General features: G+C 46.2%; 1 protein-coding gene across 1 annotated transcript in view; it reads left to right on the forward strand.

Moving 5' to 3' along the window:
• FAM98A (family with sequence similarity 98 member A) overlaps positions 1-13,808 on the forward strand; it is a 130,793-nt gene that overhangs the window by 68,368 nt on the left and 48,617 nt on the right. The window contains 1 exon segment of the mRNA XM_033938897.1: positions 11,236-11,435. Within this exon segment, the coding sequence (XP_033794788.1) occupies positions 11,236-11,435 (200 nt within the window).

The following is a 13,808-nucleotide window of genomic DNA, read 5'->3' on the forward strand; positions in this document are numbered from 1 at the left end:
CATTGCGCAACGACATGGCTACTACTATACATATACCCGGACTTGGATTTTAATTATGGACAAAGTAGACTCATTGCTTTGAGCTTATCAGGGTGGGTGGGGGGAGGAGAGGGATGATGTTGATTGGGGGGCACTCCTGACTCACCTTGGTGTGCTTATGGTTTTGGGGTGTGGGGAGGTGCACGTTGTAACTCTGGGTCTAGGGAAAGTACAAAACATGCGAATAATGCTAAAGGTGTCCAAGTAGCTCAAGCGGGAACATCCCCACTGAGACGTAACAAACATACAACATGGAGGGCTATGTACATAAACGCCCATCAGTCTGGGAAACAAGATCCTGGAATTAGAATCAGAACTGAGGAATGCCGACTTGGATGAACCTGGCTCACGGACTCCCACGGGTGGGACAAGTCATACTGGGTTACAACTTGCTTCACCAGGATAGGGAGGACAAAATGGGAGGAGGTATAGCATTATATACTAAAGATGACATTAAGGTCACCAGAATCACAGATGTCCACTACACTGGGGAATCCCTTTGGGTAAATTCGGCCAGAGGGAAGGACAAATGCCTGTATCTTGTCGTAATATACAGACCCCCCAAGACAACAGGATGACCTAGATATGGAATTAATCGGAGATATAGAGAATATCACCTTGCGTGGGGACACAGTATTGTTAGGTGACTTCAACATGCCTGATGTGGATTGGGACACGCTTTCTTCTGCTTCCGGCAGCAGCAGGAGGCTATTAAACTCTATGAAGGGAGCAAGACTGGTGTTGGAACCAACAAGGGATCAGGCAATACTGGACCTGATACTTACCAATGGAGAAAGTGTCACAGAGGTCTCGGTGGGTGACACATTGGCCTCCAGTGACCACAACATGGTATGGTTCAATCTCAGGAAAAGTTTCACTAAATCTACCACACTGACCAAGGTCCTCAAATTCAAGGACACAAACTTCAAAGAAATGGGAGACTTCGTTCACCAGGCGCTACAAGGCCAAGCAGAAACCGATAACGTGGAAGAAATGTGGTCGACTTTGAAAGCCACCATGCAAGAAGCAACAAACTGCTATGTTAAATCAGTAAGTAAACGGCGAAAGAACAATAAGCCACAGTGGTTCTCTGCGGAGATTTCGGACCTCCTCAAGGAGAAGAAAAAAGCATTCATCTCTTACAAACAATCAGGGAAACAGGACTCTAGGGAAGTCTATCTGGCCAAGTCAAAAGCCGTCAAAACAGCAGTTAGGGAGGCCAAATTCCGCATGGAGGAGTCTCTAGCGAAGAACATCCAGAAAAGAGATAAATCCTTCTTCAGGTATATCAGTGACAGAAATAAGAACTCAGGCGGGATAGTACGTCTTAGGAAACCAGACGGAGACTATGTAGAAGCGGACTCGGAAAAAGCCCAACTGTTAATACTTCTGCTCAGTCTTCACCCGCGAGGCGCCAGGACTCGGCCCTCAGCTACAAACAAGGGTTGACGCAGATGACCTGTTTAGTAATTTCGAGTTTACACCCAGCAGTGTCTACTGCGAGCTGTCAAAGCTTAAGGTTAACAAGGCAATGGGGCCTGACAACCTACACCCCAGGGTGCTCAGGGAGTTGTGTGATGTCTTGGCGGAACCGCTATCCGCGCTCTTCAATCTCTCCCTTAGTACGAGTAACGTCCAGTTGGACTGGAAGACGGCTAACGTCATTCCACTCCACAAGAAAGGCTCCAAGATGGAGACAGCAAACTACAGACCGGTGAGTCTCACATCAATAGTGTGCAAACTAATGGAAACGCTAATCAAACGCCAATTGGATACGATCCTGAACGAGGAGAATCTACGGGATCCCCGTCAACATGGATTTACTAAGGGGAGATCCTGGCAATCCAACCTGATCAGCTTCTTTGACTGGGTGACGAGGAAGCTGGATGTTGGGGAGTCCCTGGACATCATATACCTGGACTTCAGTAAAACATTCGATAGCGTACCACACCGCAGGTTGCTGAGCAAGATGAGTTCTATAGGATTGGGCGACACATTGACGAAATGGGTTGGGAACTGGCTTGGAGGTAGGCTTCAGAGGGTAGTGGTGAACGGCACCCCCTCCGAAATGACAGAGGTAATCAGTGGAGTGCCGCAGGGCTCGGTCCTGAGCCCGATCCTATTCAACATCTTTATAAGAGACTTGGCAGAAGGGCTGCAAGGTAAAATAACATTATTCGTCGATGACGCCAAACTAAGCAATGTGGGCAAAAGCACAACAGACATAAATTCAGTGTCCGACAACATGATGCACGACCTACTCCTACTGGAGTGCTGGTCTAGGTCCTGGCAATTCAGCTTCAATGCCAAAAAATGCAAAGTCATGCGCCTGGGCAGCCAAAATCCATGCAAGACTTACACCCTTAATGGCGAGATCCTAACAAGAAGTGAAGCAGAACAAGACTTAAGGGTGATCATCAGTGAGAACATGAAGACTGCCAATCAAGTGGAGCAAATTTACTAAAGTGCATTCGGGGATATAAGGTTTGTAGACACAATGCCAGAAAAACTATGATGAACACCAAAAAGGAACTGGCCTGTATAAATGACTAACCTGTGAAGGGTGATCAAACAAATTTATAAAAAAGCTCAGAGATTCGAAACTCTGAAGGGAAGGTTGTGAGACCTCCCTTGGAGAGAGAGTTTACCTTCCAGTCATTGTCTTTTGTAAAAAATCTTTGATCACTTCCTTCAAAGGTATATGTGAAAACTATTACTAAAAAGTTCAAAAAATTGTCCAAACAAAGTACTGCCTTTGAAATTGCAAATGTCACTGTACCTGTGGCAGATTCTAAAAGGTTTACTTAACTTGGAAGCAGGATTGAGGGGGTCCCAATGCGGCCCCGTTTCGATCCCTGCTTCAGGGGACCCGATTATTGATTCTCTAAACAGGTTCCTATAGTCGATTTCATGCTGGAAAAGTTTTCTTTCGTGACATGCAGCTGAAGATTCTAAAGCAAACATATAAACATGTCACATACATAAGAACATAAGCAGTGCCTCCGCCGGGTCAGACCATAGGTCCATCCTGCCCGGCAGTCCGCTCCCGCGGCGGCCCAAACAGGTCACGACCTGTATGAATCACCAGAAGGGGCTCCCTTGCCACCTTGGTTTCTCATTGAAGTCCTATCTTCCCATCGTAGTCCTAACCCTCCGGTCTTGCACATGCACAACCTGTTGGGTTTCTATACTTATTACCTGGTTAGCTTTCTATACCTGTGTTACATCCCAGCACCTCTCTCAGTATCCCACGATCCCTTTATCCCTCAGGAATCCGTCCAATCCCTGTTTGAATCCCTGTACCGTACTCTGCCTGATCACTTCCTCCGGTAGCGCATTCCAAGTGTCCACGACCCTTTGGGTGAAAAAAAACTTCCTTGCATTTGTTTTGAACCTATCTCCCTTCAGTTTCTCCGAATGCCTCCTCGTACTTGTTGTCCCCTTCAGTCTGAAGAATCTGTCCCTATCCACCCTCTCTATGCCCCTCATGATCTTGAAGGTCTCTATCATATCTCCCCTGAGCCTCCTTTTTTCCAGAGAGAAGAGCCCCAGCCTATCCAACCTCTCGGCATATGGGCAGTGTTCCAGCCCTTTTACCAGTTTCGTTGCTCTCCTTTGGACTCTCTCAAGTACCGCCATGTCCTTCTTGAGGTGTGGCGACCAATACTGAACGCAGTATTCCAGATGTGGACGCACCATCGCTCGATACAATGGCATGATGACTTCCCGCGTCCTGGTTGTTATGCCCCTCTTTATGATGCCCAGCATCCTGTTGGCTTTTTTCGAGGCTGCTGCGCACTGTACAGATGGCTTCAGTGATGCATCCACCAGCACACCCAAGTCTCTCTCAAGTCTGCTGTCTCCCAACAATGCCCCCCCCCCCCAATTTGTAGTTGAACAACAGGTTCTTTTTCCCTATATGCATGACCTTGCATTTTTCCACGTTAAAGCGCATTTGCCATTTGTTTGCCCAGTCTTCCAGCTTGTCCAGGTCCCTTTGCAGGTCCTCACACTCCTCCCTGGACCTAACTCTACTGCACAGTTTGGTATCGTCTGCAAATTTTATAACCTCGCACTTTGCCTCCTTTTCCAGGTCATTGATAAATATGTTGAAGAGTAACGGCCCCAGCACCGATCCCTGTGGCACACCGCTCGTGACTCCCCGCCAGTCAGAATATTGGCCCTTCACTCCGACCCTCTGCAGTCTACCCGACAACCAGTGCTTGATCCATCTGTGCACATCCCCTCCCACCCCGTGGTTCCACAGCTTCCTAAGCAGCCTTTCATGTGGCACCTTGTCGAAAGCCTTTTGAAAATCGAGGTAAATGATGTCTATGGGTTCCCCATTGTCCACCCGACTGCTTCTTCCCTCAAAGAAGTACAGAAGGTTCGTTAGGCACGACCTTCCCTTACAGAATCCGTGCTGGCTTGTTCTCAGTAGGCCATTCCTCTCGATTTGCTCGCAAATGCCGTCCTTGATCATAGCTTCTACCATCTTCCCTATAATTGAAGTCAGGCTCACCGGCCTGTAGTTCCCGGGGTCACCCCTTGATCCCTTCTTGAAGATAGGTGTGACATTCGCCAATTTCCAGTCCTCTGGTACCTCACCAGTTTTCAAGGATAGGTTGCAAACATGCTGGATTGTGCCCGCTATTTCTTGTCTTAGTTCCTTCAGAACCCTTGGGTGGATCCCGTCCGGGCCCGGTGATTTACCGCATTTTAACTTGTCTATCTGTTTGAGGACATCCTCCTTACTTACCTCTATGTGCTCCAATTTTTCGGCCTGTTCCCCACTCATGAGCTCCTCTGAGTCCGGTATATTAGATGTGTCTTCGCTCTTGAAAACCGACGAGAAGAACGTGTTCAACCTCTCAGCTACCTCTTTATCCTCCTTAATCACTCCCTTCCTATCCCCATCGTCCAACGGCCCCACCTCCTCTCTCGCTGGTCGCATCCCCTTTACGTAACTGAAGAATGCCTTGAAGTTTTTCGCCTCCCTGGCCAGCCCCTCTTCATATTCCCCTTTCGCTTTTCTAACCTCTTGGTGGCATTCCTTTTGCCATTTCCTGTGCGCCTAGTGATTTTCCTCCGTTGGGTCCTTTTTCCATCTCCGGAAGGATACTTTTTTGTCATTTATTGCCCTCTTTACTTCAGTTGACATCCAAACCGGGTCCTTTGATCGCTTGTTCTTGCAGCCTTTCCTGAAACTGGGGACGTACATTCTTTGTGCTTCCTGCAGGGTGTCCCTGAATAGGGTCCAGGCGCTTCCCACAGTCTCCATCCTAAAGATGTTTCTGAGCTTCCTCCCCACCATTTCCCTCATAGCAACATAGTTCCCTTTCTTGAAGTTGAGCGCAGTTGTTGCGGTCCTCCTTACTATGGGTGTCCCCCTTTCTAATGTGAATCTGATCGCGTTGTGATCACTGTTGCCTAGTGGTCCTCCCACTTCTACCCCTCTTGCAGGCCCCCATAATCCGTTTAGGATGAGGTCAAGAGTAGCACCCCCTCGCGTCGGTTCTTTGACTAGTTGCTCCATGAAGCAGTCCCTCACAGCTTCTACAAATCCTGTTTCCCTAGTGCAGTTGGAGTGACCCGTACTCCAGTCTATTCCCGGGTAGTTGAAGTCCCCCATCACTGTTACACTTCCAGTCCTGCATTCCTGTCTCAATTCCGCTTCCAAGTCGTGTCCGACTCCTTCTGGCGTACCAGGTGGGCGATAGTACAGCCCCAGTTTTATGCCTGCACCCTTGTTTCCCGGCAATTTGACCAATAGCGATTCCAGCCCCTCTGCCTTTGTTGCCATATCCATCCCGACCGAGTGGATAGAGTCCTTTATATATAGTGCTATGCCTCCCCCCTTCTTGTGGGTCCTGTCCCTCCTGTAGAGCTTGTACCCCGGCAGCGCCACATCCCATTGATTTTCCTCTGTCCACCAGGTTTCTGCAATTCCAATTATATCTAGGTCCTCCCCCTTGGCCACGACTTCTAGTTCACCTATCTTGGCCATGAGGCTTCTTGCATTTGCGTATAAGCACCGCAGGTCCCGTAGGTCCCGTCGTTTTTCCTCCACCACTGCATTTACCTGGGCCGCCTGCCCTTGGATTTCGGGCAGTTCTCCCGTTCCCTGTGCTTCTGCTTTGCCCTCAGCCTTTACCCTCTTAGCTTTCAGCTTCCCCACATTCCCGCCACCCCACTTTCCCGCTTTTCCTCTGGGTTTTCTAGCCCTACCGGCCCCCTCCTGGGCTATCATCCCTTGAGCCTCTGTTTGATCCCCCTCGCCTTGTGGTACCTCTATATTGCCCTCAGCTTTCGCCCTCGTGCCACCCAGTCCCCCTGTGTCTCCATGCCCCTTAGTCTTCTCCCAGCAAGCTCCCTTTACCTGATGTTTCCCTCGCTGTCTGATCATAAGATCCTCCGGTCCCTCTGCTTCCTCCCTGCAGTCAGCCCGTTCAGCATCTGTTCTGGATACTGTTGTCCAAAGCGTCAACATCAGATCAGCTGTCGGCTTTCCCCCTCTCCTCAGTTTAAAGCCCTCTCGATCTCCATCCTCACATTGGCTGCCAGTAGTCTAATTCCCGCTGTGCTCAGGTGCAAGCCGTCCCGCCGGTAGAGCTTGCTCTTTCCCCAGAAGGACGTCCAGTTCCTCACAAAGTGGAAGCCCTCCTCCTGGCACCATCTCCTCAACCATGCATTCACAGCCTGGAGGTCTGCCTGCCTCTTTGCATCTGCTCTCGGTACAGGCAGGATCTCCGAGAATGCTATCCTCCGTGTGCTCCGCTTCAGCTTTCGTCCCAGGACCCTGAACTGGTCAGTCAGTGTGGCCATGCTGAAGTTCCTCCGGCTCACATCATTCGTTCCGACGTGGATTATTACCGCAGTCTCCTCTGTCTCTGCTCCGTCCAGGATCCTCTCGATCCTATCAGTGATGTTTCGTGTCTTGGCCCCTGGGAGACAAGTCACTAGCCGGTCCTCCCTTCCTCCAGCTACGTGACTGTCTACCTCTCTCAAGATCGAGTCTCCCACCACAATAGCAGACTTCCCTTTCCTCAGCAACCTCCTCTGCCTCAGGTCCGTGTCCTTGGTGTAGTGCGGTGTCTCTCCCTCGGGGTCCCGGTGAGTCGCGGTCTCCTCCTCTTGCGTGGTTCCTCCTCTAGGTCCTTCCCCGGTGTCGCCTTGTGGATCCTAGGTCTCATCTGCCGACATCCGTCTGTGCTGCTGCTGGTCCCGTTCCTCCACCTTCCTATAGGCCTCCTCGATGAATCTCTCGAGGTCTCTCACCTGGTCCACAATGGGGCCTGCTCCGTCTGTGTTCTGGGTTGACCAGCTCGTCTCCTCTGTGGTGTGCAGTCCCTCCAGTTCCTGGACCCTGACCCTCAATCTGCCGACCTCCATCCTCAGGCTTTCCAGTTCCTGACACCGACTGCATATGTACTCCCGCCTTCCCAAGGGGAGGTAGTCGTACATATTGCACTCTATGCAGTATACCGGAAAGTACCTCTGGGATCCTGGGTCCTCCATCGCTCTCGTAAAGTGCTGGTGTGCTCCTGCTCATTGGAGCCTGTTATTTTGTTAGCTTCAGAATCCAACTGTCGTCACTGCAGGCGTTTCACAAAGGCGCGCCGAACGGCTGAGCGCCGTTGGCGCTGTGCTCTTTTAAATGTTCCCTTTCAGTCAGGGAGGGGGGCGGAGCAGGGCTCCCACGCTGCCTCTCTTCGGGAACAATCTGGATACGCTGTCTCCCGCTGGTGGCCTGAAAGGGGGCCCGGCTGGCTGCTGTGCTCTTTTAGATGTTCCCTTTCGGTCAGGGAGAGGGGCGGAGCAGGGCTCCCACGCTGCCTCTCTTCGGGAACAATCTGGATACGCTGTCTCCCGCTGGAGTGAATTCCTATAATAAACCCACACCGACAAAAGGGTGATACATTTTAAGGCATACACCGGACACAAGATGCATTAATCTCAAAAGGAGCGTACATACCGCTGCTGAAACGTTTCTCAATTTTTATGGCTATGGGATCTCCAGTTATGGAATGCACTCCTAAAAGAATTAAGATGGATTGTGTGTCTGGGTATTTTTAGAAAATCTTTAAAAACATATCTGTTTTCACAGGCATTCTGATGAGATTAAAATGTTTTAGATATGTTACATGTGAATCAATGAATCTGTATTTGTAAATGTTTTGAGAAATGTCATGTATTAGTGTTAATATATTTTATGTATGTTTGCTGTAAACTGTTTAGATTTGTAGATTTATGGTATATAAATTTTTTTTAAAAATTAAATTAAAATTGTGCTTAGAAGGTGGTTTGGAGTTAGGAATTGAAAGCATCTTCAAAGAAGTGGACTTTGAGTCTGGATTTGAATACTGCCAGAAACAGAGCTTGACATACCGAGTCAGGCAGTTTGTTTCAGGCATACGGTGTAACAAAGTAGAAAGGATGGAGTATGGAGTTGGCTATAGAGGAGAAGGGTAAAATAAGAAAGACTTATTCGATGAGTGGAGTGCCCTAGGGGAGGGGGGAGAAGATGGGAGAGGAGATACTGAGGAGCTGTGGAGCAAATACACTTGTAGGTCAGTAAGAGGAGTTTGAACTGTATGTGGAAACAGATAGGGGCTAATGAAGTGACTTGAGGAGGAGGGGTAATGTAGGCATAGCAACATTGATGGAATATGAGGAGTGCAGTAGAGTCAGATTGAAGGGGAGAGAAAAGGTTTAGCGGATGGTTAAAGAAACTCCCTGAAAGATACAGCGAACGGGGTTTTCTCAGACAGTGCCCAAGCAGTGGCCTATATCAATGGGCAGGGAGGCACTAAGATTGCTCTGTTGCGACTAGAGGTCCAGTTGTTTTGCTGGGTAGAAGTCCACCTGCAGGATCTTTCAGCAGCACATGAGCAGGAGTGGACAAAGTGCAGGCCGACTATCTCAGCCAGTAGACACTGGACCCGGGAGAGTAGTTGTTGTCCTGGAAAGCCTTTGACATCATTGTGTGTTGATGGGGGACAAATGATGTTCATTCTGATGACATTGACAGCCAACAAGAAAGTAGATAATTTTTTCAGCTGAAGATTTGAGACTGGAAGTGCTGGTTTGGACACTCTAATTCAAGCTTGATCAGAAAGAGAGGTATGGTGTACTTGTCTCCGCAGATAGGCCAGGTCATTTGCAGAATAGCAAGCCACCCAAGGTTGGTAATCCTGGTTGCCCCAGATTGACCACATTGACCATGGTACACAGATCTAGTGCACCGGTAGAGGGACTAGGGTCACATGGTCCAGTTCCCATGCTTTGAACTTACGAAATGGCACTTGAGTTTGTGGCATTAGCGCAGAAGGGCTACTTGGAGGGGTCATAGCTACTCTCCTAAGGTCTAAGAAACCAGCAACTGTTGTGGTCTATGCTAAGGCTTGCAAAATGTTTCATCACTGGTATGCTAATAAGAATACAGGTTAAAAGCGCCAATGTCGGTGGCCCTAGTGTTTTTCCAAAGTGCAGGTGCCAGTTCTCTCGTGTGTTAGGATGTGAGTGGTGAAAGTTTCACTGGTTTCTCATTCAGATGTAGCCAGATTTTTGAAGGGCGTGCGCAGGATGCATCCTCCTATATGGCAACCCTTTCCGAAATGGATTCTTAACATTGTTTAGCAGGGCCTCAGTAAGGCTCCGTACGAGCCATTTCAGGAGGAATCTCTAATAAATCTTTCCGTTAAGACAGTTTTTCTGGTGGTTATCACCTCAGCACTGTTCTCAAATTTACAGAGGCTGAGATCTGTGTGCACACAGTACCTTCCTTTTTGCAAAAAGTGTTTCGGCCTTTCATGTAAATCAGGAAGTTGGCTACCTGCGTTCCAACCCACAGGTTAAAAGAAAAACCACAGTTTGGCATTGCTGGATGTTAGGAGCAGTTACCTCTAAGCTGCAAATGATTTTCATCTCTCAGATCATCTTTTTGTGCTCACAAGTCCTGGTCAACTAGGAAGGTCAGCTTCTAAGGCTTTTATTTCCAGATGGAATTGCATGATGATTTGGTCTGTGTACATTGACTGTGATAAGCAGCCACTGATTCCACTAGAAGTGTTGCTTCTTCATGAGCAGAGTCTTGAGCAGTACCTCCAAGGAGATTTGTAGGGCAGTTACATGGTCCACTCTCCATACTTTTACAAAGTTTTATAGAGTGGATGTGGTGGCACAAAGGAACACCGCATTTCGATGCTCACAGCAGGCTCCTGCCCCACCCTAGACTTAGGGGACTTCTTTAGTATGTCCCACTGGTCAAGATTGATGTGCCTTTTCACCAGAAGGAAAGTTTAGGTTCTTACCTCAATAAATCTTCCTTCTGGTAGAAAGACAAATCGGTCTTGACAGCCCGCCTGGTTGGTTACTAATTTTGCCTACTTACTGTCTCAGACAAGTATGGGTTTCCAAAGGTTGAGATCTTCTCCTGTCAGACATCTGAAGAGTAAAGAGATACCTCTGTTGTTAAGAGGTAAGTGAGAGTATGAGAGATCACAGGTGTTAGTTCTGGTTGCATTTAGGTAGGTGGCTTGTTTGTTCCACCTTGTTTTCCATAATGTTTTATTGACAGTGTTTAACAATAATTGTTGCAGAGCAGAACAGAAGTGATTTGTTGGGGAGGTTCCCCATACCCCTCCTTATTTCTTCTCTTTAGTGATTTACAATTGCTTTGAGACAAACTGAGGAGCCACAGTAAGAAAGGAAGCGGAGCTGAAAAAGGTAGATGTCATCTTCTACACAACTCGCAGTTAGAGGAGAATAACCCAGTGGACAAGACTGATGTGCCTTTCTACCAAAAAGAAAATTATCAAGGTAAGAACCTAATCTTTCCATTTGTGTTTTAAATGGGCTTATTTCAAGAATTAAGAAATCCAAAATCTTGCAGACATTACCTGGTAAAACCCTTAAAAGATTTTATTTGCAGCTAATCCTTAGCAAGGAATACTTTGGTCTACCACTTTGGCAACATGAAATATGTTCTCTCACTGGATATGTGCTGCGTCCAAACTTTCCAGTAGATGGCACCAGCCAATTAGAGTGAGGTGAAGACATTGATCTTATTGTATTTCTAGATGCATTAATTTATTCCATTTTTCTGTACAAATATGTGGTTGACCTTGCCAATTTTCCAGACTTTCTGGCTGTATTAGCTTAGTGTATGTAATTTTTTTTTCTCACATTGCACAGCATACCTTATCTCTGAACTTGAGGCAGCCAGAATGCTCTGCGTGAATAACCCACCAAAGAGCACACAGGCAGGAAAAGGCAGCGGGAGCAGTGGCAACGAGGTCTTTCAGGAGCTGAAGGGCATCTGCATTGCCCTAGGCATGTCAAAGCCACCAGCAACCATTACCATGCTCCAGTTTTTCAGTGGAATTGAGAAAAAAGTAAGTGGGGCGGAGGTGTTGGGGGCATAAAGAGCAGATGGTCATTTATTCAGGTAAGAGGGCGTCTCTTATTCTTCTCAAATTGAGCTGGAAGAGGTGGTGGAGACAGACTGTCTGAATTCAAGAGGGCCTGGGATAGGCACGTGGGTTCTCTCGGAGAGAGAAAGAGATAATGGTTACTGCGGATGGGCAGACTAGATGGGCCATTTGGCCTTTATCTGCCGTCATGTTTCTATATTTCTATAAACAGAATTTCACTTGAAACTTCTCCAGCCGAGAAGCACAAATGTAAGGAATAATCCAGACCTTTTGTGTCAGCATGCACACACTGGAGGAGCGAGAGAAAGTGAGGACAGAACATGGGGAAAAGGCATGATATCCCTGGCAGCCATTCTAAGGACTAAAAAGAGAAAGTAGTGTGGTTTCCCTGTTAGTCCACATTTTTTATTTAAAATTTTCAGTATGTTACCAAAAAATATAGGAATAATGAGGATACAAAAGGAGAGCAAAGAAAAAAAGAGAACCAACACATATGTTTACCATTTAAATTAAACAACCAAAAAAGTAATAAGATACCACAATCCAAAATGCAAAACCAGAAGTGGATCTTATTGATAGCCAAAAATTAACCAAAAAACTGAAAATTTTAAGAAAATGAATTATGTAATTTTTATTATTAGTGATCAAGCAACTTTATCAATAAATAAGCCCCAAGAGTTGTGGAGAAAGGATCTCAGAAAGGTTGTTGATGCATACAAATCAGCTGGAATCGCTGTTCAGCTAAAGCAACCATATTCTAATCATTGATCCTCCTCCACCAGCTTAAAATGTGCAAACTGCAATGCTATATTTTAAAAGTGTGCAAAAATGCAAATCTTTAATTATGCAAAAAGTTTTTTTATAAATAGTATTTTTTTAGAACATAAGAAGTTGCCTCCGCTGAGGCAGACCAGAGGTCCATCTCGCCCAGCGGTCCGCTCCCGCGGCGGCCCATCAAGCCCACTGCCTGAACAGTGGTCTCTGACTAATTTTATAAATTACCTCTAATCCTATCCTTATAACCTTACCTTTAAAAACATTTTCTCATATATGCACTTGTTAAACTTTTCTATATTCAAAAAGGCATAATATTCATTAGCCAGCTGCCAAGGCCACTTATCTTATAATGTTGATTCAACAACATAAGAATCAACATTATAAGATAAGGGAGATCAGGGGCCAATGCAGTTTATTGATGACTACTTCTTCCTTTCCCCCAATGTTATCCTTTCTGCTGGTGGCTGAGCCAGTCGCTATTCAGCATGGACATGAAGGATGATGTTTGACAGTGAATTGCAGGATTACTTCTGCATTTTTAAGATGACAGTAGTTTTTATACTCACTGTTTATAGCATACGGCGAGGTTTGTTTTTTTTCTGTTATTATACAGTAGAAACAGCTCGCTGAACTGGCTCTACCATCTGTGTTTCTACATCAGCCCATAAAGGAATAAGTCTCAGTCAGCACACCTAGCTTAATTTAGGTTCCATGATTATGAGATTTCAAGTGTGGATTATTACTGCAGCTTAATAAAAGAGCCCCTTAGGGCTCCTTTTACTAAGCTGCAATAGCGTTTTAAGCGCGCGCAGTATGCCCATGCACTAAACCCGCGCTACGCGGTTAGAACTAAAGCCAGCGCAGCAATTTAGCACGCGCTAAAACCATGATCACAGCTTAGTAAAAGGAGCCCTTAATGCTTCTAAATTAGATTCCACAATTTGTGATTTTTCTGCCTTGAAATCAAGCTTTCAGATGCAAATTCATCTTGGTTTTGGAGTTTGAAATTTTATACTTCTAAATTTAGGCCTGACATTCATTCACCTAGAATTAGGAACTCTAGATCTGCCCCTGCACCATCCATTTTTATTCCTAAATTTAGGAGTTTAGAGAAATTTTCAGTGTAATATTTTAAATTAATTTTTACAATATTTTAACCCTTTTTTTAAACCAACTTTTACAGCAAAAAAAGTTCTCCATAACTACAATTCTTCGCAACCAAAAAAATATAAGTAAAATGATTTTCCTGAATACAAAGCACCCATGTGGTGTGGTTTTTATTTTTTATTTTTTTTTTAAGGTTTCTCAAGTATAAGAAGCTGTTTTTTGAACATACTGTCCAGTGAAGTTCTTCAGGACTGGCTATCAAAAAGAACTCAAGTTTCTTCAAATGATTAGTGTGTGCCATGTCTCAGTCTTAGCCTAGCCTACGACGAAAGTATGCATTCCATATTTTTAAGTGTGGATTTAGCCACTTAGCCCTAGTAAAATTTCAGATGCCAATATAGGACCATAACTATCAAAGTTAGAGCAGAAATCCTTTGTATTTTGGGTCTG

This window comes from Geotrypetes seraphini, chromosome 3 (genome assembly GCF_902459505.1).
Source record: "Geotrypetes seraphini chromosome 3, aGeoSer1.1, whole genome shotgun sequence".
Classification (NCBI taxonomy): domain Eukaryota; kingdom Metazoa; phylum Chordata; class Amphibia; order Gymnophiona; family Dermophiidae; genus Geotrypetes; species Geotrypetes seraphini.